This window comes from Acanthochromis polyacanthus, chromosome 13 (genome assembly GCF_021347895.1).
Source record: "Acanthochromis polyacanthus isolate Apoly-LR-REF ecotype Palm Island chromosome 13, KAUST_Apoly_ChrSc, whole genome shotgun sequence".
Lineage (NCBI taxonomy): Eukaryota > Metazoa > Chordata > Actinopteri > Pomacentridae > Acanthochromis > Acanthochromis polyacanthus.
The window spans coordinates 33,517,299-33,543,447 of NC_067125.1; the positions used below are offsets into that span (position 1 = coordinate 33,517,299).

The 26,149-nt window shown below is 40.6% G+C and overlaps 1 protein-coding gene across 8 annotated transcripts; it reads right to left on the minus strand.

Moving 5' to 3' along the window:
* Nucleotides 1-372: 372 nt before the first annotated feature.
* On the minus strand, nucleotides 373-25,103 carry picalmb (phosphatidylinositol binding clathrin assembly protein b). 8 transcript variants are annotated; one of them, XM_022194130.2, is made up of 24 exons: nucleotides 24,243-25,101; nucleotides 18,215-18,357; nucleotides 18,035-18,110; nucleotides 17,842-17,944; nucleotides 16,256-16,349; nucleotides 15,952-16,063; nucleotides 15,729-15,835; nucleotides 15,596-15,637; nucleotides 15,032-15,043; nucleotides 14,410-14,495; nucleotides 14,163-14,286; nucleotides 13,942-14,075; nucleotides 11,978-12,078; nucleotides 11,649-11,801; nucleotides 11,194-11,277; nucleotides 9,451-9,543; nucleotides 9,108-9,218; nucleotides 5,963-6,079; nucleotides 5,817-5,847; nucleotides 5,621-5,720; nucleotides 4,628-4,687; nucleotides 3,805-3,909; nucleotides 3,307-3,412; nucleotides 373-1,779 (listed from the first exon to the last, which is right to left on the minus strand). In XM_022194130.2, exons 1-23 carry the CDS (start codon nucleotides 24,370-24,372, stop codon nucleotides 3,320-3,322), a joined length of 2,211 nt encoding a protein of 736 aa, XP_022049822.1. In that variant the 5' UTR covers nucleotides 24,373-25,101; the 3' UTR covers nucleotides 373-1,779; nucleotides 3,307-3,319. The 8 variants fall into 8 exon arrangements, with proteins under 8 accessions (XP_022049822.1, XP_022049824.1, XP_022049823.1 ...); XM_022194132.2 differs by lacking the exon at nucleotides 3,307-3,412 and having other exon boundaries at nucleotides 24,243-25,103; XM_022194131.2 differs by lacking the exon at nucleotides 15,032-15,043 and having other exon boundaries at nucleotides 24,243-25,100.
* Nucleotides 25,104-26,149: the final 1,046 nt, after the last annotated feature.

Sequence of the window (26,149 nt, forward strand, 5' to 3'; positions counted from 1 at the left end):
TGCATCTTCCTGCATATAAAAACATGAATGGACTTGCTCTGATATAGCGCTTTTCTACTCATCAGAGTACTCAAAGTGCTTTACAACAATTGTTCCCATTCACCCACTAATGTGCAGGTTGCTAATCAACCTACAACATCAGTCAGTATACATTCATACACCAGTGTTTCAGTCACTGGTAGGCAATTCGGGGTTCAGAATCTTGCCCAAGGAAGCTTCGGCATGCAGCACATGACTGGGCGAGAGCGGGAATCGAACCGCCGACCCTTCGATCACTGGACGACCCGCTCTACCACCTGAACCACAGCCGCCCCAATGAAGCTAACAAGGTAAAAAATTTAGACGTACAACTGAAACATACATAAGCAATCATTTGTGGAAGCTGCTCTTTATTTGTAAAAGAAAGAAAAGACTTCAGTCATTGTCTGCTACACGTTCTAATTACATAAAGAAAATATCTGCGGAGACAAACGCAGAGAATATCCTGAATCAAACTTAGGTAGAGTCAAATTTGATTGAATTGCTTTCATATTTCATACATCTTTCGCTTTTGCACTCGAAGAACAGTCAGTTTTTATATACACAGAGCACCGATCAACAGTGCTCCTCCGCTCCACCCTGGTCCTCGGGATCTTTTATACAATTAATTTACATCAAATCGCCGCCAACACCGGTAACCAGCCATCCCCCCCTCGCTCTCCCTCTCGCTGAGGAACTGTAGTGTGGAAAGATGTGTGCAACATGAAGACAACTCTTTCACATTCAGAGTAAAGGCAGCCTTGATTACAGTCAGTGAGTCAATGGCATGCCAAGCTTAAAGCAAATGGAGCCCACCGCCCAGTGCGACGCTTCAGATTCGTGGATGAAGTGTTTTTCAACTAGTCAGGAAACTGATCCATTGCAAAATAAAACCCTAGGCACAGAATCAACTATATACTGTTAACTGACTCGTACTCTAACCCCCTGCACTTTAAGTACAATGGAGACCGTGAAATCTTTCAGCTAGTAAAAAATTTTCTTAACACAAAACTCGGAGAATATTTAGTGCTCTATCATTCCGCTTAATAGGTGTAATTTATATAATAGCTTCTTCTTTTTTTTACTCTACCTCTTAATGATAGTCTGAGATCCTTGTTTAATGCTGAAGCACTCCCACAGGTGTTCAAAGTACTGTAGATTTTACATGATTTTTTTTCCCCAATCTTAAACCAATAATCATAAATAAATACAAACAACACACAAGGAATGTCTACTGTAAACACGGTAAAAAAGACAAAAACTAAACAGGTGTAAACGTCATTAGCATCACTACTTAGTGACAGTTAAATAACTGCAGGGAATGGATGACTGACGATCGGATCAAGAAAGGGAAGGACCACTCTCCTCCTTCCTCCAGCCCCTCCCCGCTGAACATCAAGCCTTTACATCCAACCACAGCATCTCCAAATACATCAACATTAAAGTTTCTCAGCACCCAAACTATCTTTACAGATTACACTGTAAAACGGATAAGGAATCCTCTTAAGGGGGTTTAGACAGCAGCATCACTCGACGTCTCGGACAAGTTACAGAATAATGGGTGTGAGCTATCGCCAAACGTCATTTGGACATGGTTACCATGGTTTCGGACAGTCGTTGCACCGCTGTGTTCTTGACATGTCTGTATTTGGGGTGTGTGTGAATGTTTCTCTGAAGAGCTGGACTGCAACGAGGACAAAGTTTTGCTGCTAAGTGCTTCATCTTCCGAGAGACACTTCCTTCAAATTACATGAACTGCATCTGCAAGAAAAGTGATGGACAATGTCAGATGTAAGCAGTAATGTGCAAAGAAATACTGTAAATCAGTTCGTTTAGACTGATCGCTAAGCCTTCCCCCAAGGCAGCATGATGTCGAATGACAGCAACTACATGGGAGTACTGCTTTTGACTTGTTTCGAAGTGCTGATGTCTTTCAAGCCCTTAAAACTACAAAACAGAAGCGCACAAGTAAAAGAATGTGTAAAGAAGTGTTAAATAGTTATCACATTCAACTAAACTGGTAATTAGAGGGGCTACAGTTTAAAAAAAAAAAATCAAAAAGCCTGCTTTAACTCTCTGTACCGTTCAAGTCTGAGAAGTATGTTTTCTTTTCAAAATCGACAAAAGTGCAGCATTTATCAGCCAGAAACAGTCAGACTGTCAGACAACAGTGAGACAAACTTCCAGCAGAACTCAAACTACTTATCCATGACATGCCAATTAAAAGGAAAACTTAACCAAATCTAAGCTTGACTTATTTATTAAATCACTTTATTCTGTAATGACAGATTCTTCTCAGTAACACCTGGAGGCACTTGACAGAAAACCGTACCTGTTGATTCCAGGTATTTCCTGTTTTCATGAAATAAGCAAATGAAAGAAATAAGATTTTCCTTTTTTTGTTTTTGTGATTTATGTCATTATATGTGTTCTACTGTACAGAAGACATTTGTCTACTTCTAGCCATAGTTTTTCTGTATGCATAAAGATTCAGGGCTTTGTTGCATTGAAAAATCTGCAGAAAATGCTCAGAAACTGTTTCAGAGGGTGAAGACAAATGTAACAATAATGGTTAAATCCTGGTCAATCGGAAACAGGAAGCCCCAGTATGTCGTTGGTTAGTTCTCACACCAAGTGCCTCTGATCTTGTCACGTTAAATTAAAAATATATTCTTTGAAAATGTCAACATGCTTGTGAGCTCAGTAGTGAGTGTTAAGACTGAAACAAACAGTCTAATTCAGCACCACAATACAAGCAAAAAGCTGTTTTTATTTCCATGTCTTCTACTAAGATCATCATGGGGATGATGATTATTTTTTGCCTAAGAACCTTATTCAGTTTTTTTTTCCCCCAACTCTTGGATCCAAGTCTGGCTTAATTAGGTAGCTAAAGGCTGCTACAAATGAGTAGTTTACCGAGGAAAAACTGACACTGAATTTTAAAAATTGGTTTTAACAATAACTTAGGGGGAGAGAGCTTAACGAACAGGCAGTTAGATTCACAAATGGCTGCGGATGTTCAGAGAAAGCAGGTTTGAGCAATATGTGATGGCAGCGGAGGAACAAAGGCTCATAATGATTCTGGCTAAATCTGTCAAAACAAGCAAGAAATCCAAGCAACAAAGGCCAATCAAAGCAAATCAAGTGACCATTATACATGTAGCATCTAATTAGATGGAGAAGACATCAAGTATGCAAGGTAAAAACAAACAAAAAAGAAACAAACGGGCATTAGCACTGGACATGCAATGCATGCAGGTGCATCCGCAAGCAAAGAGCATGATGTACCTAAAGAGATGCTCTACAAGAAATCCTTGAGAGAGAGGTGTGCAAACGGGTCCTGTCCAGGGGCTCGGAGAGGACTCTGGCTGGAAGGACTAGAGGCTGCAGAGGGCTATTTCAGGAAGAAATACAGGAAGTAGGAGGACCAGAGGAGAAGTCAGAGTCAGTACAGAGACTCAAGGAGGGATGATATTAGTTTGGAGAAGCTGTGATGTATGAAAGACGGGTTAATAGAAAGGAATTGTTCGGAACAGGGAGTCAGAACAAGGGAGATGATTCACAGTTTTGTTCCTTTCAGCTCCGCAGAGTGAAGGGCTCATTGTTGAAACTGTCATCATCTTCGGCAGTGTTCACACCGACAACAAAGCTAACACAGTGACTAACTATGGTACACGTCACGGCACAATGGATACACCTATTTACTCAACCTGATAACTGTGCAAATAGATACCGACTTCATTGTGCATCACGTCGGTGCAGTAGATAGGACCGCTGTGCACCCACCTGAGCACTAGACACGGAGCCGAAGGGGTTGGGTGGCCTCATGACGGGCTGGGAGTACATCATGGTGGGTGGATTCATCATCCCCATAGAGCCCATCTGTGGAGGCTGCAGCACACAGATCACATTATTTGCTTTACAGATGTAAGAACACCGTTGACAAAGCAAGACTCAGCTGGAGAAGCTCCTAAATCCATCTGCTAATGAACTGCAACAAAGATTTCTCATATTACAAGATGTATACATATATATTCTACTCTTTTATATGTATTTTCTAATAACTTTACCTGCTGTTTCAGAGGTCAAATAATCATTTTGAAGCTTGAAAATACCTTTTATGTCACAAAAAGCAGATTTTTCAACTGCATTTTAGCAGCATCATGATAATTAAATTTAAATCGAGATGACATGAGTGCATCATCATCAAATACACAATTGAACACACAATCTGCTTCTCTTCTGTGATCTGAAAAAATTATTTTTCTTCTTGAATTTGCAAAGAAAAAAAATGAAGGCTAAAGACAAAGTTGTGCCTGCCGGTGAAATATTAATATTTATGAGGCCAATGTGCTTTAAATAAGAACTATTGAGAATTCTCCAGCCTTTATTTTATTTATAAAACTTGAGAGAATATTCATAACGGCAAAACACTGACTCACTTGACCCAGTTAAAGCGCATTTAATTAGTTCTCTAAACGACACGGAGCAGGTAAAATAACAAAAGGATTTATCTAACATGAACATCCAGAGTGTGAAATCCAATTCATTTCTTTGACTTCAAAGCGGATGAGGAGCGACGCTCTGCACACACAGTATCTACACTCACCATGCCATATCCCATCATGCCTGTGGGCGTGGTGGCAGGGAAGGCCATGATTGACGGTGGCTGAAGAGACGAGAACGCTGTCAGTAAGAATTTATAACACAGTAAGGAAGCAGCGTAACATTACATAACAGAGGAGTGGAGATCGGGGCGTCACATCCGGTCTGGTCTCCGTTTATCCGTGACTGCAAACTGTCATTCTTGTTGTTTACTTTACGTGCTCTACTACTACACACTGAAACCTCTGGAAGGCTAACAAAGATAAACAGCAAATGTTTGATGAGCAAAGACGAAACAGCAACACCAGCCACTTCTAAAAACTCATCAAAGCTCTCATATACAACTATTCTTCCACATTTCTTGTTTTTTGTACTGTGCAGTATCTATTTTTTATACATATGTTAGAATATATGCTATATAATTATCTTTCTACGCATGTACAATCAATCATGTACAATAAAGTTAATAATCTGTGCAACAATACTTCTCTCAGTATTTCTACTCATGAAAGAATCTGTGGAATAAAACTGATATGTGCAACACTATTATTTAGAGAACCAGTACCTATATATTATTTTTGTACTACATTCCTTAAATGTTTGCACCATCCCCTTTGCTGCCGTAACACTGCAAACTTCCCCACTGTGGGATTAATAAAAGCTTATCTTATCTTAGTTGTACCGTCTGCTGTCTAAAATTAGCTTCTACAACACATAAAGATGTTCAAGAAATATTGAAAAAACATCCCTATCTAAAAGGTATACCGTGAGCCACGCGGCACACGGTTAAACAAGGCTCGGCTCCACGGCTGTATTCTCGGTGATTAGCGTAATTATTTATGTTCGTGGGGATTCTGAATGAGGTTCACATTATTTCAGCAACCCAGCTCTGCAGCTCTGGTTCCATGTCAGCTCTCTAGTAAAATACGAGAGGATGCAGCAGACGCACATATCACGAGCACTACAGTGACTACAGTGAAAGGCCTGTGTGTGTCACCATGGAAACGGGGTTCCAGGTCGTGGTCGGCGCCGCCTTGGGCTGCCAGTTGGTGCCGCCGGTCATCCTCTTCTCCCCCGGCTGGCTCCAGTGGATGTCACTGTGGATTAAGACAGTCAACGTTAGCGCCGGCTCCTCAGGGCCCTGAAAGCACAGAGCTGCTGGAAAACACACACAGCGACGAGGCGTCACTTACTTTTTCATGGTGCCGTTTCCAATGCCGAGGTCTGCAGAGGAAATTTCAGGGAGCAGCTGTTAGTCCCGCTAACGTTTGGTCATTTTTGTGCCTTAATGAACACGTGCTGTAATTAGTGCAGCAGAAAGCGAAGCATTAACACTCACTGCCGACAAGGTTGGCCAGGGAGGAGTCAAGGTCGTCTGACACCAGCTTCTCTGGCTGCAGACTGGACGGCTGGTTGGAGCCGGCAAGAGTTGGTTTCAGGATGCCTCCAGTAATATCTGACAAGACAAACAAGATGAACCCTCAATAAGTCACTAGGGTACATATATGCATTTAGCAAGGGTTTTATGTTGTGCCAACAAACCAGATGCATGACTGTTTTCTGTTGTTGCAAGTTATTAGCATTTTTATTATTCCTACCCTAACCTAGTTGCCTTACATTATTATTCTGGTGCTTTATTTATTATTAGAAAAGAGATTGCAGGAAATGAGGGCAGGGACACATGGAGGAGTGACATGTAATAAAGGGCCACAGCCAGATGACATCTGGGGGACGCTCCACTTCACGGTGGCCACCTCATAATAACTGTAAATGCACATCAGTGCTCAATCTTCTGTTGTAATCTCTTGTAATGAAATACACCGCAGTTATACCGCAAAAAACATCTGACTTCACAAGTCTCCTGGTCTCAAATTCATCTTTTTTTTGTAAAATAAGAAAAAGGAAAGTGTCAAGTGGGGTGACATTATTAAACTACCTTACAAGTTCCCTATTTCGAGTGTTTCTTTTACAAATCAGTGAGTACTGACTGCTGCAAAATCAAGAATTTAAATTAGCCTTTGGCATTGTATCATCTCACTACTTCTATTCAACGCACACTCAGGTGGAAGAGGAATAAGAGCTGGAGGTCAAACAACTAAAAGCCTTTTCACAGAGCAATTGTGCAAATTAAAAACATCCCTTTGTTACTTTATGGGACGAATTTGTTATCAAACAGTTGTATATATGAAATTTCAGCGTTAACAGAGCTACATTTTCATTCATTTGTTACTGTGATCTCCAGGTGAATATGAGACAAATATTTACTCTCATTTAATTCTGTTTTTAGTCAGCTCCTGACAAAATATCTGGCTCTAGATGCTAAAGGGTGTACAGACATGTTAATCACCTAGTACAACTTGTTTCTCTGCTGTTTGGTGCATTTAGAGCTTTTTCTGTTGACGCAGTGACTTGTTTTATGAGAAATTATGCTATGAGAGCAGTGACAGTGAACCAGAACCACGTAAAACTCCAAGGAGAGCTTCTGATAAGTAATCATTTGATATATCACTTATCTGAAATTGATTGTACTTGGTGAAATGGTATATTTGGTAAATGGTGAATGATTTTTTTCCCTGTTCTATTAGCGACATATTACTAAAACTTTTCAATTACACTCTGAACTACAAGTTTGGAAGTATTGTTGAGCATAACTATGATTTGAGGTCCATTAACCTTCAATTTTGCCATCCTTTGTCTGAATAATAGTGTTTAGATTCTTAACATGAGGTTATTTCCTGAATGTTGAGCATCAAGACTAATGTGCAGACTAGATTTTTCCATGATGACTCATGTACATTTCCGTCCAGCACCTAGAACTCATCACATGGATGTTCATGCTTTTTGTATGTTTTTGCTGCCTGCAGATACTGACAGTGAGGGGTAAAAATAGCCAAGAGCAGACAAAAGTATGTTCTTGCGGTGGCAACCTGTAAAACAGGGCTGAATGCTGCAGACGTTTCAGCTGTATCCAACATAAGGACCGTATTCAGATCCCTGAAACAAATAATATGATCTATTGTTTCTAACATCATGATTTTTTTTCTATTATTTCTTGAGTTGACTGCAGCTTGTGTGAATTTGTTGTGGATTTAGTCAAGAATTGTAGCAAAACAGGGAAAAAAAATATATCAGCATATCTGCAACGTTTTTCAAAATACCATAGATACTTTACTGTGCTGTGTGACCTTCTGTAAGGACAGAGCTCACAATGCAGCCAGTAAGTCCAAGAATTTTTATCAATCACTAACAGCTTCAATGGTTACACCAAGGAGCATGGATTTGATTGTGTTTTTCAAAGAACCTGGATAGAGAAAACAGTTTCTTTTGGCATTTTTTTTTTAAAATTAGGTATGTAGAACAAGGTAGTTTTGATAAAATGTCATGATATTAAAGCTTAGATTTGGCTAATTTTCCCAAACAGCATTTCACAGATAAGCAGGACTAGGGATGTGTGCGACTAGTCGTTTAATCGTTTCACCGCCTACTCATTTATTAAACGTTTAGTATTTTACTAGTCGGTTAAACGCTGCATTAAGCATCATGCACCTTGTTCTTCGCGCCTCTGCCTCAGCCTCTTTGTAAACAAGCTGAGCAGCCAGGGGGGAATCGCTCCTCCTCCCCTCCCCCCACACGTAGCAGGGGGCGGGGCCACACAGTTTGGGAAAGAAGTTTGGAAAGGTAAAGTGGGAAGATGGCGACGCTCCCGCGTAAGAAAACCAGCACCGTTTGGCAGTATTTTGACGCAGCACATGACAACAAGGTCGCCTGTTGGCTGTGTAAGCAGAAACTCTCTTATAACCACTCGACCGGAGCGATGAGAAACCACATCTATAGTAGACACCTCGATGTAGACCTGCAGGGCGAAGATGGCGAGGCCGGGCCCGGTGGGCATCGCGGTGGGGCAAGGCAGACGAGCATGAGAGCTTTTGTTGCAGCCAGACGCTGTGTTGCTCACCGCACAGCAAAGATTACACAACTGATTTGTGAAATGACTGCCCGCGATATGCTGCCGCTGTCTTTTGTTGAAGGCAAAGGCTTCGAAAAGTTAATGCAGTATATCGAGCCTATATAAAAATAATATAAATTTAAAAAAAAATTGCATTTTAAACTTTGAATTTAATATGTGTATTAAATTGCAGGTTTTCTGGCTTTATAGACTAGTCGCAAATAAAATTTGGGACTAGTCGGTGGGGAAATTAGTCGAAATTCCCATCCCTAAGCAGGACTGTCAGAAAGCTCAAAATCTGAAAATTCTCTCAGTTTTTAAAGTTTCTGGTTTTGATAAAAGGTGCAATTTGGCGACTATATGAGCAAAATAACTTAAAAACTTCCCCAATGGGCTTTGAGGGTTAAAAGAAAGGCTTCAACCAAGGCTGGGCTTCGATTCATCATCTGCAGTTGTCAATTAAGCATGTCTCCCTCTACAAAATGCAGAAATCTTCTGAAACAGATATTACACAAATACTTATGCTTAAAATCCTCACCGTCAGAATTGAGGCTGCTGCTGCCTGTGGCTTTGGCTCCAAAAACCGACTCAAAGTCCACCTGGAGTCCACCTCCTGACTGTTGTGGAGGTGCCTGTGGCGTTGAGTATCCTTCAGAAAGAGATGCAGAAGACGACAGCTTCAGTTACAGAGCTACGCGAAGTGAGATCACTCTGAAAACTGTTCACTGCTTGGACTAAAGGTTTCCCCATTGGCCCATGTAACTACAGTGTCTATATTTAATTACAAGACACTTGTTGCAGAGAGCAGAGTTCCTCTTCAGGGTAGGAAACTAGCATGAATCTACCACTGAATGTGCTGGAGAGAGCCTTCAGTACTCTACCTCTGAATAGACCTGCTACAGTAGAGGGCTCAGTGGGGAAGGGAGCCTGATGTGGGAGGTGCTGGGCAATGGACACTGGACCACAGAAGGAGTCTGACACGCCACAGGAAGCAGAACGAGGAAGAAGAGAGAGAAAGAGGAAGAAAGAAGGCAAAATGCATTTCAAGGCCAGGCCGAAGAGACAGGTGGAAAATGACAGAAATACAGGCAGGAAGAAGACAGGTAACATGAGCTACATTTTTTAAGTTGTTACAATTTTTGTTGTTGTTTTTAAAAATGTAAGTAAAATGCAGGAGAATAAAACACTGCAAAACAGTAGCAACCCAGAGGGAGGGATTGAAGGAATAGTTTGACAGTTTAGGAAATTTTTTGCTTCTGTAAAGACGAGGCTTCAGCAAGCAGCCAGTTAGCTTAGCTTAGCTTTCAGACTGGAACAAGCTGGACTGCGGTTATCATACGGCAACAAAAACACCTGGAAAGGTCTGTATGACAGAGGAGCAACATTATTGTTTTAGGCAAGATTTGGCTGTAAGATATGGGCAGCTTGAAAACAAAACCTCCATCTAAAAAATGTCACCCTTGGGTCATTCCACCTCAAATCATCAACAACTTCTGCTTGACCTTTCTTATTTGCCTGCATTTTTATAGCACAAAATGCAAGTAGTTGTAGAGATATTTGTGAAATTTTAGCCTAAAATATCAAATTCATTCAAGACAAACATTTCTTAAAAATTGCCAGTTAACCCACGTTTATCAGACATTGAAATCTGAAGCTGTGTTTGGGTGACAATATCTTGGCAATTAATAAAGATAAAAGACTGAAATGTTTTGACAATTATTTCTCATCATAGATCAAATGGTCTCTGATAATGAGTGTGTCGAAATATGAATAAAAATCAAAGCCATCATGAAAAGTTGCAATGAAAAATTACTTTCTTAGTCACATTTGGAGAATCATTTTATAACTCCAGACCTATTATGTAGCAACAGTTGTAACTTTTGTGCTCAGTCGCCTTCTGTGGCCCAGTATTTTACATCTATACATGTTTATATGCTACATGCAACTACACGTGGTTCAGAAAATACCACTAGCTCACTTATGAATTATCATTTGTTTTGCTAATGTGTGTTCAAAGACAGTTTTTTTCATACTTCAACTAATTAAAGATGATTTCATCTATTCCATCTTGGCAAATATTGCAGATTCTAAATCAACAGTACAATAAAAAATAACTCAATTTTAAGCTAAAATCTTTGAATTTGCTCAGCTATTGCCATTTAAGCACAGCTTAAAATTTTAATGTGCTAAATAACAAGGTGAAAGGGGGTCAGCAGGCAATTTCTTATTTTATTATCTTGGAAAGGACAATCTAAAATTTCACATATACCGTTTTTAATACATTCACTCCAAAAAAAAAAAAAAAAGCAAGTTTAACGCAAATCAGTAATGGCCAAGCAGGATGCCCTCTGATGATCTGAAATTATTCTCATTTAGTTTGTGACTTTTCTCAAAGAAGAACGCAAGTCAAATGATTTACGGATATTTAAAAGTGGTACAAATCCTGTCAAGTAACTGGAGGCATGAAAATGAACGCATAATTCTCAAAATGTCAAACTTTTCCTTTAATACTTGTTCATGTCCACATTTCTACCATAAATATCAAAATAATGGCTCTGGGGGATTTGTACAGGACCCTATGTTTGCCAAGAAACATAGGCTGAGGTGGTGAGCCATCATAGTACCTGAGATGGAGTGTTCTATCCGCACTGTGCGTTTGTAATTGGTTGAAACGGATGAGTTTGTGTCAATAAAGGGATTGTAACGATCTGGAGAATCAAAAATAGTGTTGGTAAAAGGAGAACAGGTTTCAACTTAAAGCTCTACAGCATCTTTGCACTACAATGCAACACCAACTGTTCATTAAAAGAGGATGAGCTGTAAAGCAAATGTTCTCTGTTGTAGGACATGGAGAGTCCTGGTTGAAAAATAAGAGGAATTAAGAGGCTAAAAACAATATAATCTAAGCTTGGTATGAACAGCAATGACAAGATAATTTAGACATTTGCACAGACAGAGAAATAAACATTTAAACTACAGCAGCACAATAAACATGCGTTCTATTCATGCTCATAGGTAACTACAGACAAATGAACAAGAGTCGACAAGACTTCTGAGGAGGAACAAAATGAGTCGTTACCACCAAACATTTCATGACCAGATGTCCTAGAGGAAAAGCTAACACCGTCTGAAGACACGACAGGTAAGTGAGTGGCATCGACAACGAGTTTTGAGAGGAAAGGGTTAAGGTTTGGCATGGAATCATCTCCAGCTTCAGCAGAGGTGAAAGGATCTACGCAGGCAGAGGAAAGAGAGACAGAGAAAAAAAAAAAAAAAGGAAAAAGACAGAAGAGAGTGGAGAGGAAGAGGTGGGCATCAGAGTCAGACAACAACAAGAGAAGGAGAGCATGCAGAACATGTCACCAAAGTCCAGAACAACACAGATGTGGTTTGGAGGCGGCTCTTTACCTGCCCACGGTGTCGCCGCTGGAAGCCCTGTGGAGCCTGATTGCATGGAGGGCTGGAAAGTTGACTGCAGGTCAAAAAGGTCGCTTTCCATTTTCACAGCACTGCAGACAGACAACCATGAAAATCAACCCTTTTAAAAGCACAATCTATTTTGTGCTGGTGGCAGAGAAACAAGCCAAAAATAAAATGGTTCCAGTTCTAGAAACTTTTTGATTACAGATCCTGGTCTCTTCGGAGAGGTAACTGGAAAGTTAACAGGCAAAAGAGCTGCTGTAGTCCTGAAGATATTAAACTATTTACAGACACAAACTGGCTTAAAATGTAGTCAAAATGTGTTCGTTTTTGTCTTATTGATGGGTAATTAATAGTCGGGAATAGCACAGCATCTGATATTCTTCAGATGTAATAACACCGCTTGTTAGTCCCTGTCCGTCCTGTCTCTCGTCCTGTCCACCCTTTGTTTCCCTGCACGTCACCACTGAGGTGTAGCACTGCCCTCCCTGGCTCTTAACAGGGATTTGTAATAAAGAAAGTCAGCTTAGCTTTCAGGGAGGGCTGGTGATGGTCACACGCATGCACTAAATAATAAAATATTTGGCTGCAAGACTAAAATATGCATTAATCTCATAAAGTGTTGACATCCCTTCTGTGGAGTTTAACAATGAGAATAAATGCAGACAAAAAAAAATGTAGTCCCTACCCCCTTGTTTTAATAGACAACATTTATATTTATTTGGTTGACTTTAGCATGCACTTCTGCAGAAATCATAACTTGAGTGATAGGCCTTTGTGCTTCCAATATAAAAAATGATTTTCAGTATGTGTCAGGATTCAGCTAGCACCAAATTAGATGTTCTTGTTACTTATTAGTAGATTAATCCATCAATAACCCATCATTTATCTTTCTACATAAAGTATAAGCCACTGACAACTATGTTTGTAATGGTACTAGTAATTTTCAATAGAGAATTTTCCAGCTTGTCAATGTAAAGATTTCCTACATTTTGTCACTTATTTGGGTTGCAGACTGCTGCTCGAACAGAGCAAACGATGCTACTATGTTACACTGGGCAGTAGGTGTTTGTCATTACTTTCTGACATTTAAATATCTAGTGGAGATCAAAATGCTTCCAAAACCACCAAAGAACTTTTGGAGAAGTATGCATCAGGCAAAACTTATTAAATACTCATATAGAGAGATATAGCACACTCCCAGCTTGTACTTTTTCACTCCGTAAATATCACATATCCTCCAGGACTGCGTATGTTAGTGTTTCTGTAAATCCGTGAAGACATTTTTGATAAGCATAACAAGTCAGGATACTGTATGAAACGCCCATTATGTAACCCTCTGAACTCCAGTCGGTTTGAAAGACATGACATATTTTTTTAAATCCCCAAATTATAGTATTTAGCAGAGCCAGGAACTGTAAGAACAGACAGACATTTCACTTTCCATTCAGTTTTGTCGGGAAGCTAAAACAAGCGTGCACTTAAAATCATGATATATTATCAAAATCATGTTAGTATATATTTCTCATTTTAAAAACTGCCCAAAATAAAGCAATTGGACTAACTAGATTTTATACGTCTGTGCTCCTTCACCCAACCGAGAAACCGTGACTGATACAGCTGCGACAAAAATTCAAGAATTTTTTTAACTAAACTAGGCTAAACTGCTGAGCTGCTTGGAGTTCACAAGGTTATTCAATTAACTGTCTCAGCTCTGATTAGAGTCTCTAAAATGCCATGACAGAAAATACCGACAGCGTGGAATAAGATCATTTTTAACCTTACAGCTGTGTAACCTGCTTACCGGACATTAGAGAAATTAAAAACAGTCATCAAATAAAGTCATAAAAGGGACAATAAACAGAAGCATCAGGTAAAAGTGCCTCATTCTTCAATTCTCCTTCCATCGTGTTAAAACTACTCAGCGGCTATAGTCTAGATCTTAAAAGTACCCATTAGAGCAGCTGGGTGTAGAGAAGAGGTCGATGGCTGGTGCTGTGCTGATAGTGCCCCCTGTGGTGGATATCGGTGATGTATCAGTGGTGGCGAAAGACGGCCTCTTCGAGAGCTCTTTAAGCCTTTGTTCCTGTGAAGAAGCTCAGGTCAAACACAACCAAAACGCTTCACTAAATGCACATAATGTGTACATTTCTGTCTCAAACGGAAAGCTAACCTTGAGAGCTTTGAGTCGGGCCTGTTCCTCTTCGAGAGCTGCCTGCTTCTCCCGCTCATCCACTTTAGTAAAAGACATCCCCGTGCTGGCCAGTGACGACACCGCATTGGACAGAGTGCTGGCCCTGCAGGAAATCACAAATTCACACCAGAAGAAGCACAGACAAGTCAGTGTTACTGAGCTAATACTGCTGGTAAGGCAGTGTCGGCAATTCAAGGATTTCAGAAACAGTGATGGATTAATGTACCTGCTGGCAGCAGTGGAGTCTTTGACCTTCTTGCCCTCTAAAGAAGCCAAGTGTTGCTCCAGAGCTTCAAGAAGGCTACTGGGAGCCTGTCGTGACAGAAAACACAGTCAGCTACTTCCTTAGACACAAAAAATGTAGATTGTATGGACATCAAGACCATAGAGGACAGTGGTGGGCAACCAAGATGGAGCAGAAACACTACACTGTCAAGTACACAGTGCAGACTGCCAATTTATGTCTTTGATTCACAGAATTCCACCAATGTTTGGGTAAATAGTTACCCACCACTGATCAATGACTGCATTCCAGCCAAAAAGCTACTTTGGATGAGAGTAACATCTGTGTGGGATGACGTACTGCACCACAGCACTTTCAACAACCCGGGCGTTGTTGAATTGGCCGTGTCTAAGCACAACAGGGCAGCCATTTTACAGGAGATGAGCTACACTGACTTACACCTCAATACCACGACCAAAGTGAACAGAATTTACCACAGCGAGTGTTTTTTCCTTCAACTGTTTTTCACCACGATGTGGGAGACAGAGTCGGAGCAGAGGCATGCAAAAAGACAACACTGAGGCAAGTCACAGACATAGAAGAAGAGTGAAATGATAGTACTTACACAAACTGTGAACTAAAGTGGAAAGATAAGGGGAAAATACAGAATATAAAGGTGGTGACAGTCAGAGGGAAATGCATTTTAGCTGCAGTTCTTCGGGGTAAATTATTTATGCAAAATTGGTCCCCACAGAAGAGCACAACCGTATGTGCAGTTTATTTTTAATTAGTTAACATCTAACTGTCACTGTGCAGATTTACTGAGTGGATTGCGACTACAGTGCAGACTTGACACCTTTATTTACTGTTGGTAGAATTAGAAGAAAAAGGAGGAAAGGGTAAGAAGAAAAGGAGAAGAATCAGAGGCAGAAGAGGAAGAAAAGGGGACAAGAACAAGAAACAGGAGAAGAAGACCACCTCCTCTGGCAAACATGCGCTCAAGAAGGAAATCATGCAAAGTGTCCTGCTTTAAACATCTGTGTTGGGTGTACTAGAATCTGGTCGGACAAAGACAGGACTAATGAAGAAAGAGCAGTCAGAGCTGGAAATAGGAGAAAGAAAGCAAGGCAAGACTTCCTATTAAGAGTGGAAATCTGTTTTCAGGTTGCTCTGAAGTGTCGGTGCTTACCTGTGAGAGGTCCGGAATATCGCCTCGATCAATGCCCACCTGCTGTTAGAAAGAAAATCAAATTACAGTTGCAAAAAAAAAAAAAAAAAAACATCAGAATGCACATCAGTGAAAAAGCTTTAGTGATATTTACCTCTGCTACTTTGAGGAATTCTGATATCCGGGTCATTCGGGTGAGAAACTTCTTGTAAATGTCCAAGCCTTCTTTACACTGAGTCTTCTTCATGTCAAAGTATTTCTCTGTTTGGTTACAAAAGACATCTGAGTGAATATAATTGGAACTGGCAACCACAAAGCATCGGGACACAATTATAGAAAGGCAAAGAAAGGTTGAAAGTGGTTCTTAAAGGTCTTACCAAGCAGGTTGATAATGCCTTCATTATAAGCAGCAAAGAGCCTGATGGAGTCTTTGAAGAGGAGCATGAAGGCTGCATTGATGACTCCATTAGTCAGCTCGTTGGCATTGACCTGAGGGAAAGCAATCCGCCAAGGCATTTATCTTACGGCTTCTTCACGGCGATTTGTTGACACACAAAAACAAAACGTCTGCGTATGTGAATTAAGATAATGCAGCAGCCTCGGCGCAGCCCGCGCTCTCCAGACGAGCAGCTCCGTATTACACGAGCTGCAGAGCTACGGGAGGCTTCACCTTAAACTCACATTGAAATCGAGAAGGGCGTCCATCTGGTTCTGAATAATGGGGATAGTCTTGAGCAGCTTCTCTGTATTCATGGTCCTCATTACGCCGTCCACTCTGTGTGGACACATGCAGCGTCGGAGCAGGAGAGGGCACCGAAGAGAGAAATGAGAAGAAACAGTGCGGCTCTTAGAACAGACTGACTGCTGCTTTACATGGACTGTAGGACTGCAAGTAACTTATTTTTATTACCACTTTATCTGCCAAATGTCAGAAAATATTGGAAAATGTATATAGTAAAATGCAGCCCAAGGGGACAGTTTGAAGCACGAAGATATTCAGACTACGATCATAGAGGGCAAAGAAATCCCCATATTTAAGAACCTGAAACACGCAAATAGCTTGTGTGTTTGCTTATGGATCATTTTCTATATTGATCGTCTATATTCTTTTTAGTCAACAAATCCCAGAGACCAACAATGAACTGATCCTTCCAGCCTGACTTAGTTTATTCCATTGAGCTTTGCTGTTGTGTAAAAATGCATCACTAAGCCACACTGCTGCACTTCCTTCAGTACAAAAAATATGAGCAGTATTTAGAAACCGCTCCACAGCTGAACAGCAGCAACAATTTTCATATCTTTGGGAAGTAAAAGGGTAGAGATGATCACTGATTTGCTGACTGGAAGAACATCATCATAATGATGCTTTGAAAAATAACACAAATTACGGTAAAGTACTTTACAAATAACCTATTGCTGATCAACTGATTAATAAATCATAAAGCCTGACTACCCAATTTTAATGGGTCAATACTGGCCTATCACAGACATGTCAGTATCGCTGTGTATGCTGTCGATGCACAAACAGTATTTTTGCAGAATATAATGCAGAAAAAGATGCTTAGAGTCTGGAAATGGTGTAATCACAGCTTTGACTCCACTGTTTCCAAAATAGTCGTGTCTGCAGCACATGTAGCAGAGCACATGTGACAGCTGAGCAGATGGTGGTGTGGAATCAAGCAGTGCCTTCTCAGTGAATTAATAAAGAGTTTGTGAAATAAATGGTAGATAATTAATAAACAATGGCACAATTACACGTCTTTTTCAACTGGACTATGTGTGTGTGGAATATATGTGTGTGCAACAGCCCCAAAACTCCACTGTCGGTCAGGCTCTTAATACCTACTGATTGAATGATTTGATATTTCACATTACACTGTTTGGGGTTTTGTCTCACAGCTGATACGAGCAGGGCTGAAGAGAGCCATTAATAAAAGGATAATGCAAATATTTGTGGCTTCCAGTCTCTCAAAATTCCAAACAATTCACTGCTTTTCCACTACTGTAAACTAAATATCTTGGATTTAGCAAAGTTAGTCAAACACAGCATTTTTTGAGCACTGAAAGTGTAATCACTATATTTCACTTGCTTCAAACATATCACAGACTGAAGCATGAATTTTGCAAACACGTCACATTGATTGATAACAAAGATCATTGTTTGTGGGAGAGCTAAATGTAATCATTCATTTTTCATATATGTAAAAATGGAAAATAACACATTTCCAGTTTTTATATTATAGGACATAAAATTTGCAAAAACTTACCCACGTTTCACTTTTGTGAAGTCAAAGGCTACCTGTCTGTATGAAACAGCTTTCTCGTTCAGGTATCGACTATACCTCCTGATAAATGTAGACATGTCATAGCCTGGAAAGAAACAGCAGGTGGAAAATTTGCTTTTACTGTTACTTCCTTTTATTTGTTAAATGGTTAAAACTGCCTTAATCAAATATATACCTTGTAATCCACTTTTGTCCAAAAAATTACTGAGGTTGAAAAGCGTATTCCTTGAAGCCAAGTACTGGACAAAACGCTGCATGAGGAGGAAAAAATGGACAGAAATAACGTAAACATATACGTCATTTACGGCCTTGCTGGAGGGTCATGATGTAAATCTGATCTGCTGAAGCGTCTCACCTCGTTGCCGTAGACCATGAGGTGGTGTGTAGTGATAAGTGATTTGAACACAACCACCCAGCTGGTGTTGGTGGTCCTCTCAAACAGCGAGTCAGCAAGTTGGGGAATGTTCACGTTCATCTCGTTGGTGCAGTGGATCAAATCTGAAAACAAAAAGCCAGTTCATAAGATCGCAAACTCATCATTACCATAATGCAGTGTATTTGTGATAGATACTGTCCAAAGCTGCAGAACAAGTCCATCAAAATGAACTAAATCCTATTGCTCTTTAGTTCACAAACATTCAATATTGAAGTTTCAAAAGCAGCTCCCATGCAGGGAAAGCTGAGAGAATTATCTCAGTGCTCAGAAAATGAATCAGAAACTACAAAAACTAAATGCTTTGAGCCTCCTAAAGCTGTTTATTTGCTGGATCTCCATTATCTCCACTCTATTCTGTCTATCTTCAGGCTGTTCTGACTTTTTTATACCAACAAGTAAACTGAATTAAAAATAAAATAATAAAATATTGATATTTTGGTTTGTATTTGTCATCAGTTCTTGATATACTGTAAACTGAATGTTGCATTTTCTAGCTTTTCAAGGCTCGATTGCAATCTCCCTGTTCACAACTAGTTAAATCAACGTCATTCATACGCAATGTATGGACTTATTTTTGATTACACAACCACCTACTTTAGATCAAACATTGCATGAAACACAAACAGCCGAAAAGAATTTAATCACTTTGTGGATATGCAGGTGCTCAGTGGAAAAACGTGATATTTGATTGTGTTAACGGCACCAGACGGTCTGACTGAAGATTTCTGAGAGAGTATGCAGATTTGTCTGATGTATTTCCTATGCCAACAAACATTCTAAACTTCATTTAGAAATTAGTTTTCCTCTGTGAAGGCAAATTTGCACACAGATAAAGCAGTATATGATTATGATTGTCGGGTGGGTCTTATGCTGAGCTGCTGAGCAGACGAACACCTGCTGCTGTCTAGAGTGAAAAAGTAGAAATTGACCACAGATGCTCAAACAAATTTTTGGGCATCTGAGCCAAAAACAGTCTCTGCTACTTATGTTCTCTTTAGCAACTCACATGGTCACCTCTGAGTGGCATCAACAAGCCCCAAAAATTACAATGGGACATTTGATTCAAACAAAACTGAAGATGTTGAAGAGGAAATGGCAAAAAAAAAAAAAAAAATAGACCCCACAGATGTGAAGAACACCACCTACAGCGGTGCTGCTCTGACCTCGCCAGAAACCATCAGCTTATTGGAAAACACCAATAATCTGGGGATGAAACAATTACTTGATTATTTAGTTTTGCTAGTAGACTGAGAGGAAATTGGATTGCAACAATTCACTGCTTTTAGCTTCTTAAATGTACAGATTTGATGCTTTTCTCTGCTTAATAAATGTTTTGGACTGTTGGCTTCAAAATAGCACATCCTACTTTGTCATTTTACAGTTTTCTGTCTCTTTATAGTCTGATTCCAGTAGGGCTGCACCTAACGATGCGTCGACGAGTCGTCTGAGCACGATACGTCATCAACAGTGGAAGTGAGCGTGCAATGCAACAGAAATTCCCTTCCGACCGGAGCGTGGAACACGGACCGACGTCGGCGCTGCAGCGTGCATACATAATACATGCACGATGCAGCGCCGACGTCCGTCCGTGTTCCGCGCTCCGGTCAGAAGGTGATTTCTGTTGCATTGCACGCTCACTTCCGCTTTTGATGACGTATCGTGCTCAGACGACTCGTCGACTCGTCATTAGTTGCAGCCCTAGATTCCAGGCATGTGTTCCTGTAGAGAATACATGAATCAGGTGAAAAATGTGTTCTAAGAAACATCCTTGGAGGCATGTTGAACATACATGTGTAATTTGAATTCTTACTTCTTGTGTACCTTGCAAGTTTCAGGACATTTTTGTACTTTTTTTACCCCAGATATTTTACATTCTAAAGAATTAATCAATTAATTAAGCCTAACTATACAATTAAGTCACAAATTATTTGATAAAACACAGTTAACAGAAATCATGCATTATATATCCACAATACAACAATGTAGTTACTCTATTCAACATCTGCTAAAACAATTGAGTTAAATGGGGCAACAGTTTGCTAAAAAGAATGTTTTCTAGATTAAATTTGCATAACAAAGAGTAAATCACATCTCATTGTGCCAGTGCAATCAGGAATTGTGGTGACAGAAGCTGAAACCGATATTGTTCATCATAATTGGTGAAACCCACGTCTAGCAGACCAACATTAAGTGCAGGGCATTAAGATGTTAACCATACATGTTCTGTCCTACTTCCCCTGCTCATATGTTCATCCTGCATCTGTTGAACGATGTTACTCGGAGCAGTTGAGCCCATCAGTGCTAATGACCCTGTCATTCACAGCAGTGATCAGACTGACGGGGTAATTGGGCCTCCCTTTCTGTCCTATATTTGACTTTTCAAAAGGCGGGGGACTCTAAGTAGGACAGGATAACCTTCCAGAGAAGCAGTAGCAGTTAGCATGGGTGGCTGAACTGCCCAGAGAGGAAGACGACGGAGAGGAAGAGGAGAAATATGGGGAGGAGGGGTGATGTAGTGACAGCACTGTCATGTTAGAATCAGCCTGCTAACTATCCACAGTGGTTGACATTAACAATTTCTAAATGAGTTATTTCACAAGAGGCAAATGCATTCATGTCACAGCCGTGACAATGTGTGACGCCAAAGTGGAAATAAATCCCCATTAAGTCTGTGTTACATGCTTTAAATCTGTGTGTGACAATCAGTCAATGCAGGATGTCAGTAAGAATATGATGAACACTGCTAATATGACATCACACTGTTATTCTGACATTCATTTTGAGATGTTTTTTCATGCTATAGTATGATTACAGTTTCATATTAAGACTGTGCTAGAGTGAGATCATATATAGCAATATTTTATAACTTTAATTTATTGCCCAGCAGCTCTAATCACATGTGGGGCTTAGTGTCAAACCTCAGCACTGTTTTGGTAGCGAGCCAAAATGTGTCCACCACACGAATCCTAGGTGTGAAAACCAACTGGGCTACTCTTTCAGGTTCATGAAGATGTTTAACCCTTCGTTCAAGAGCCTCTTTCAGGCCACCACAGACTATTAAAACACTGTCAAGGATCAAACCTGACATCAAGTATCTTTATAGATTCCTAATGCTGTTGTTTTCAATCTATAAATCAGGCAATTTGTCTTTGAAAACCCTTGCGCAAATCTTGGAAGACTGCTTGTATGCAGAAGGTTGTCATAACTTTTCAAGAATAGTGGTAAATGTACAAAACGTGGACAAGTGTGTTTTCCACATTGGTGTGTCCAGTAAGTAATACATCAGTACTGAACAAACCTAATTCATTGACAGAAAATGAAACAAGTAAAGCTGTTGTTTGGTTCTGCTTCTCAACTGTGAGCTTTTCAATGTTTTCTTTGTTTTAATGAGACAGTCTCATCCCACTAGCACAGTAACAGAAATCTGTCACCAATTCCAGACGCTTTAAAGACGAAGAATTACTCAGATTACTCAGAAGCAAAATAATCATTAGTTGAAGCTGATACATGATTACTAGCCAGCCTGTGTCTAAAGGTGGGTATCGAACAGCAACATCACTTTGCCTGAAACGTGGCTGTATTACTACGTACCAACAATTAGCACTGAATGGTGGGTTGTGTTCTAAACTTCTCTGATTCTTCCTGAGTTCAATACATCTGCATTTGCCTGGATGAAATTTGACATTTGGAGACTTTGCTTCCTCCTGTTATATACAAAAATGTTGTGTAAAACAACGAGTATATATAGTACTTCTCCTATTAGGGCAATAAAATGAAGTGTTGTTATCATGTCAAGAGTCAAACCTTTGTCATTAGACCAGAGCTTTAGAGGAGTGGTCCAGCCTTAAGGGTGCAAAGTTTGCTCTAATGATCTCATCAGCTAGCAACAATTCTGATAACTGAAAAATGCAAAACACCGACTGGCTGAAGCTTCTCAAATGTGATAATGGTTTTCAGTGTTTAAAATATTCAATAAAACTAATCACCACCATAGGTGAAGATTTCTGCAAAGTTGCTTCCGTAAAGTATCTGGGCATGTCTGTAGCTAAAAACACTCTCACTGAATTTCAATACTGATGCTGGACATTCATAAAGTCAATTTCTTGCCATGATGCATTTAGAATACGAGAAACTATACTTTGGTTTTCCTACAGCTGCATTAGCCTGGAAAATATTAGACATTCAGTGCTTGCGCTTCCTTTAGTTACAAAAAATATCCACTAAAACAGAGAGTATTCCTCGCAAGTTTTGTTGTCATAACCTCTGTTATTAGACCAGAACCTTAGAGGTGTGGTGTAGCTTTAAAGGTGCAAAGTTTAGTCACATAATCAAATTAGTCAGCAACAACTTTAATTGCTGAAATGTAAATCATTCACTTGACACTTCTCAGATATGACAACAGAACATTTTCATGTCTGAAATATTCAGTAAAACTAACCATGATTGCAGGTGAAGACATCTGACTTTTATAAAGTTGCTTCAATCAAGTATGAGAACGTGTCTGTGGCCTAAAACACTAAACACACTCTTAGTGAACTCTCATAACAATGCAGGATCTTCATAAGCCGATTTCTTTATTGCCATGACGCATTTAGAATATATGGTAAATTATCTTTAATGGTTTTTCACATTTTCAACAAAACAATAAGTGGGGAGAAGTAATTGGGAGTAATTGATTATCATAAATTGTTTGCTGGTTGTTCAACTTCTAACAGCTCACAAAAGGTATTAAAAAGCAGCACACTGGTCATGACGGTTGCAATTAGACAAAGTAATTGCTTCTCTTGTGTCAAATTCAAGATTATCATCTGGAACACACAAGCAGACAAAAGGAATCCATGTACGCGTCTACTGAGCTGCCAAACCAAACCTTCCAGCCTTGCTCGTGTGTCAACATACAACAAGAGGACACCATGCTATTATCTACGCACATCCAGGCCGTCTGGCGTGTGCGTGCAATGGGACACGTCAGTCACGCCGGATTGCTGGCTGCGTTGGGATGAGCTAACGGAGTGTCACTCTGCCAACTTTCACTCATCTCACCTCAGGGGAGTCAGTCGGCTGAGCTGCACAACAGGTGTGGAACCCGCAGCCTTAAACGGCAAGCCAAAAATACTCACAAGTGTAGAGAACGAATCCATACAACACTGCAGTGAGGTTTGCTGTCTGAAACATGACACAGTTTTTTTTGTTCCTCAGAGTGTGACTGAACTCTTAGGATGATACAGGGGCCTTCATAAAACCACTTTCATTACTGTCTGTGTGCATTTGCAAGTGCAGATCGATATGCAGAAACTCCTCTGACCATAAGGGCATCCGACAAGGATTTAAGCCTTTATGCTAACATGACTACACATATGTGACTTGTCCGTTTCATTTTTCCAAAAAGTATGAGAAGGGGGAAACCTGCTTTGTGTCACCTCACAGACCTCAGGCACAAACTGTGATTTTTGCCCTTAACAGTGTCCCCTCATCAGCAAACAGCAGGTATCACATTACTCAATCACTTCAGCACAGATCAGAAATCCTGTAAATGTTCAACCAGGGCCTGTGTGAGAGCAGAGGCCCACTTCCTCACTGATTTTTACACACAGATTTGCTGCTATGTCTGCTAAACACTGAAGCTACATGAGAAATACAAAACCAGACAGCTAGACAGGCTAGTTTGACAACAGCTCATGACAAAAAAATGAATAAAATGACTATGTATGGCATTAATAAAAACTGAGTCATGTTTAAAGCCTTCTTAATTGCGCACAGCACTATGTCAACAAGGCCTGTCCTCAATGTTAAAACAATATAATCTCCCTGACATACTAACATGCTAGCATGTAGCCTCCTTTAGGTAAAGGCTTTGAGGCCTCCACCATCGCCATAACTCAGCGGCGTTTCATTGAAGCCTGGCGGTGATTTAAACTTAAACACTGTGTGTAAAAAAGATACTCACAATCCAGGTGTTTCTTTTTCGGGCCCATTATTTCGTGTGTGGTGGCCTTGCATACTGTTTTCGACACGGCGGATCCCGTTACACTGTGCTGGGCTGCCGTTATCCGGTCCGTAATGCTCTGCCCCGACATCTTCGCTCAGTCACTCACTCAGCGCCAACAAAAGACTTACAAAATCTGAAGGCTCGGTCGGTTTTCGATTTGAGTTCTGTTCTAATAGATGAAACCAACTCTCCACCTCCTCCGCAGGCTCACCGGACCCCCCTGTTCCCAGCCTGGAGGAAACAAAAATCAAAACTAGGCTATGGCAGCCGCACACCGGGGGAGGGCGGAATAAAGAGAAACGGAATCTGACAACAACAACAATCAGAGGGGGGGGGAAACAACGTTAGATCGCTTCTTTCTTGTCGGGATTCATTCAGATTTCACGGACGCCGTGACTGCACGGTCCACTCGCTGACTCATCCGACCAGGGTCTCTGTCTCGCTCTCATCCCGATGTGGCACACCGGATCCCTGCTTGCCTCCGCCGCTCCGCCAGTCGTCGCCGCCGCCGGCGCTCCTCCTCCTCCTCTTCCACCGCCTCCTCCTGCCGCTGCTCGGCTTTAAAGCGCTATGAAAGAGGAAAAAGACCACCGAGGAGGGGAAATGGCGGGCCTTCTCTGCTGTGCTCTCCGCTGTTCGGTTCTCCGGGAGGGGAAAAAACAGACCAACACGCCGCCCTGCAGACCCTGAGTCAGATTTTGCGCCGCCGTTCTCTCCTGAGGTCCGCTGTGGCGCAGGTGCACCAAGACTGACCGCAGACCAGCTGGAAAACACACAAGTGCTCAATCACGGAAGGCCTGGAGGAGACATGAAGCCTGTATTGATTTGAGGAGTGGACAGAGTAATGAGAGCACTGCTGCAGGCCTGTAACTGAAGGAATGGCACACAACTTGTGTTACTGTATTTTTCCAAATTTTATAGCAAGGTCTCCTATAATTCTAATTTTTCTATGCTGGAATCATTGAGAAGCATGCATCTTTGTCATCCCGAAAACAATAATGCATTTTAGTTCTTTCATAGGTCTTCTAGACATGTGACAAAATCTTCTGACTCAAAATCTAAATACAGCAATACTACAACTAATAGTTACCTCAACTAAGTGCTTTTGGTAGCTGTCCATAAGCTTCTGGTCGTGTCTGTGACCACTCCTCCTAAAAGATTTGGTGCAATTCAACTAAATTAGTTGGATTTCTGACACAGAGTTGCTTCTTCATCACAGTCCACATTCCATGGGGTTTAAATCAGTACTTTTGGGAGGCCGGTCTAAAACCTTACTCCCAGCTTGATTTAGCCATTTACTTACCACTTTTGGTGTGTGTTTTGGATCATCGTCTTTTTAGAACACACAACTGTATCCAAGACCAAACCTTCTAGATGATGATGTTAGGTTCTTCTGAAGAATTTGGAGGCTGTTTTGCTTCCAACAGGAACAAAACAGCCCCAGAGCATAATAATGCCACCACCATGCTTGGTGGTAGAAGGCCTCACCTTCTTTGTTCCAAACATATTTTTGATCATTGTGACCAAATGGCTCAATTTTTATTTTGTTCGATCATAGACGATTCCTCCAAAAGGCCTTTACTTTTTCCACACTTTCATGAGCAGACTTTAGTTGAGTCTTAAGGTGCAGCTTCTAGAATAAAGGGCTTCCTCTCCTTTGGTGACTCTTGAATGGCTCTTAACCGTCCTGACCAATTGTGTCTCAGTAGCAGGGGATAGCTTGTGTTTTCTTACTCTTCAGTCAGAAGCTGCTGGAATACAGACGTCATACAATAATAATAATAATAAAGATAGTAAATGATAATATGTATAAGTACGAAACTATGATAAAGTACAAACTACAGGAAGGAAAAATTAATGTAATT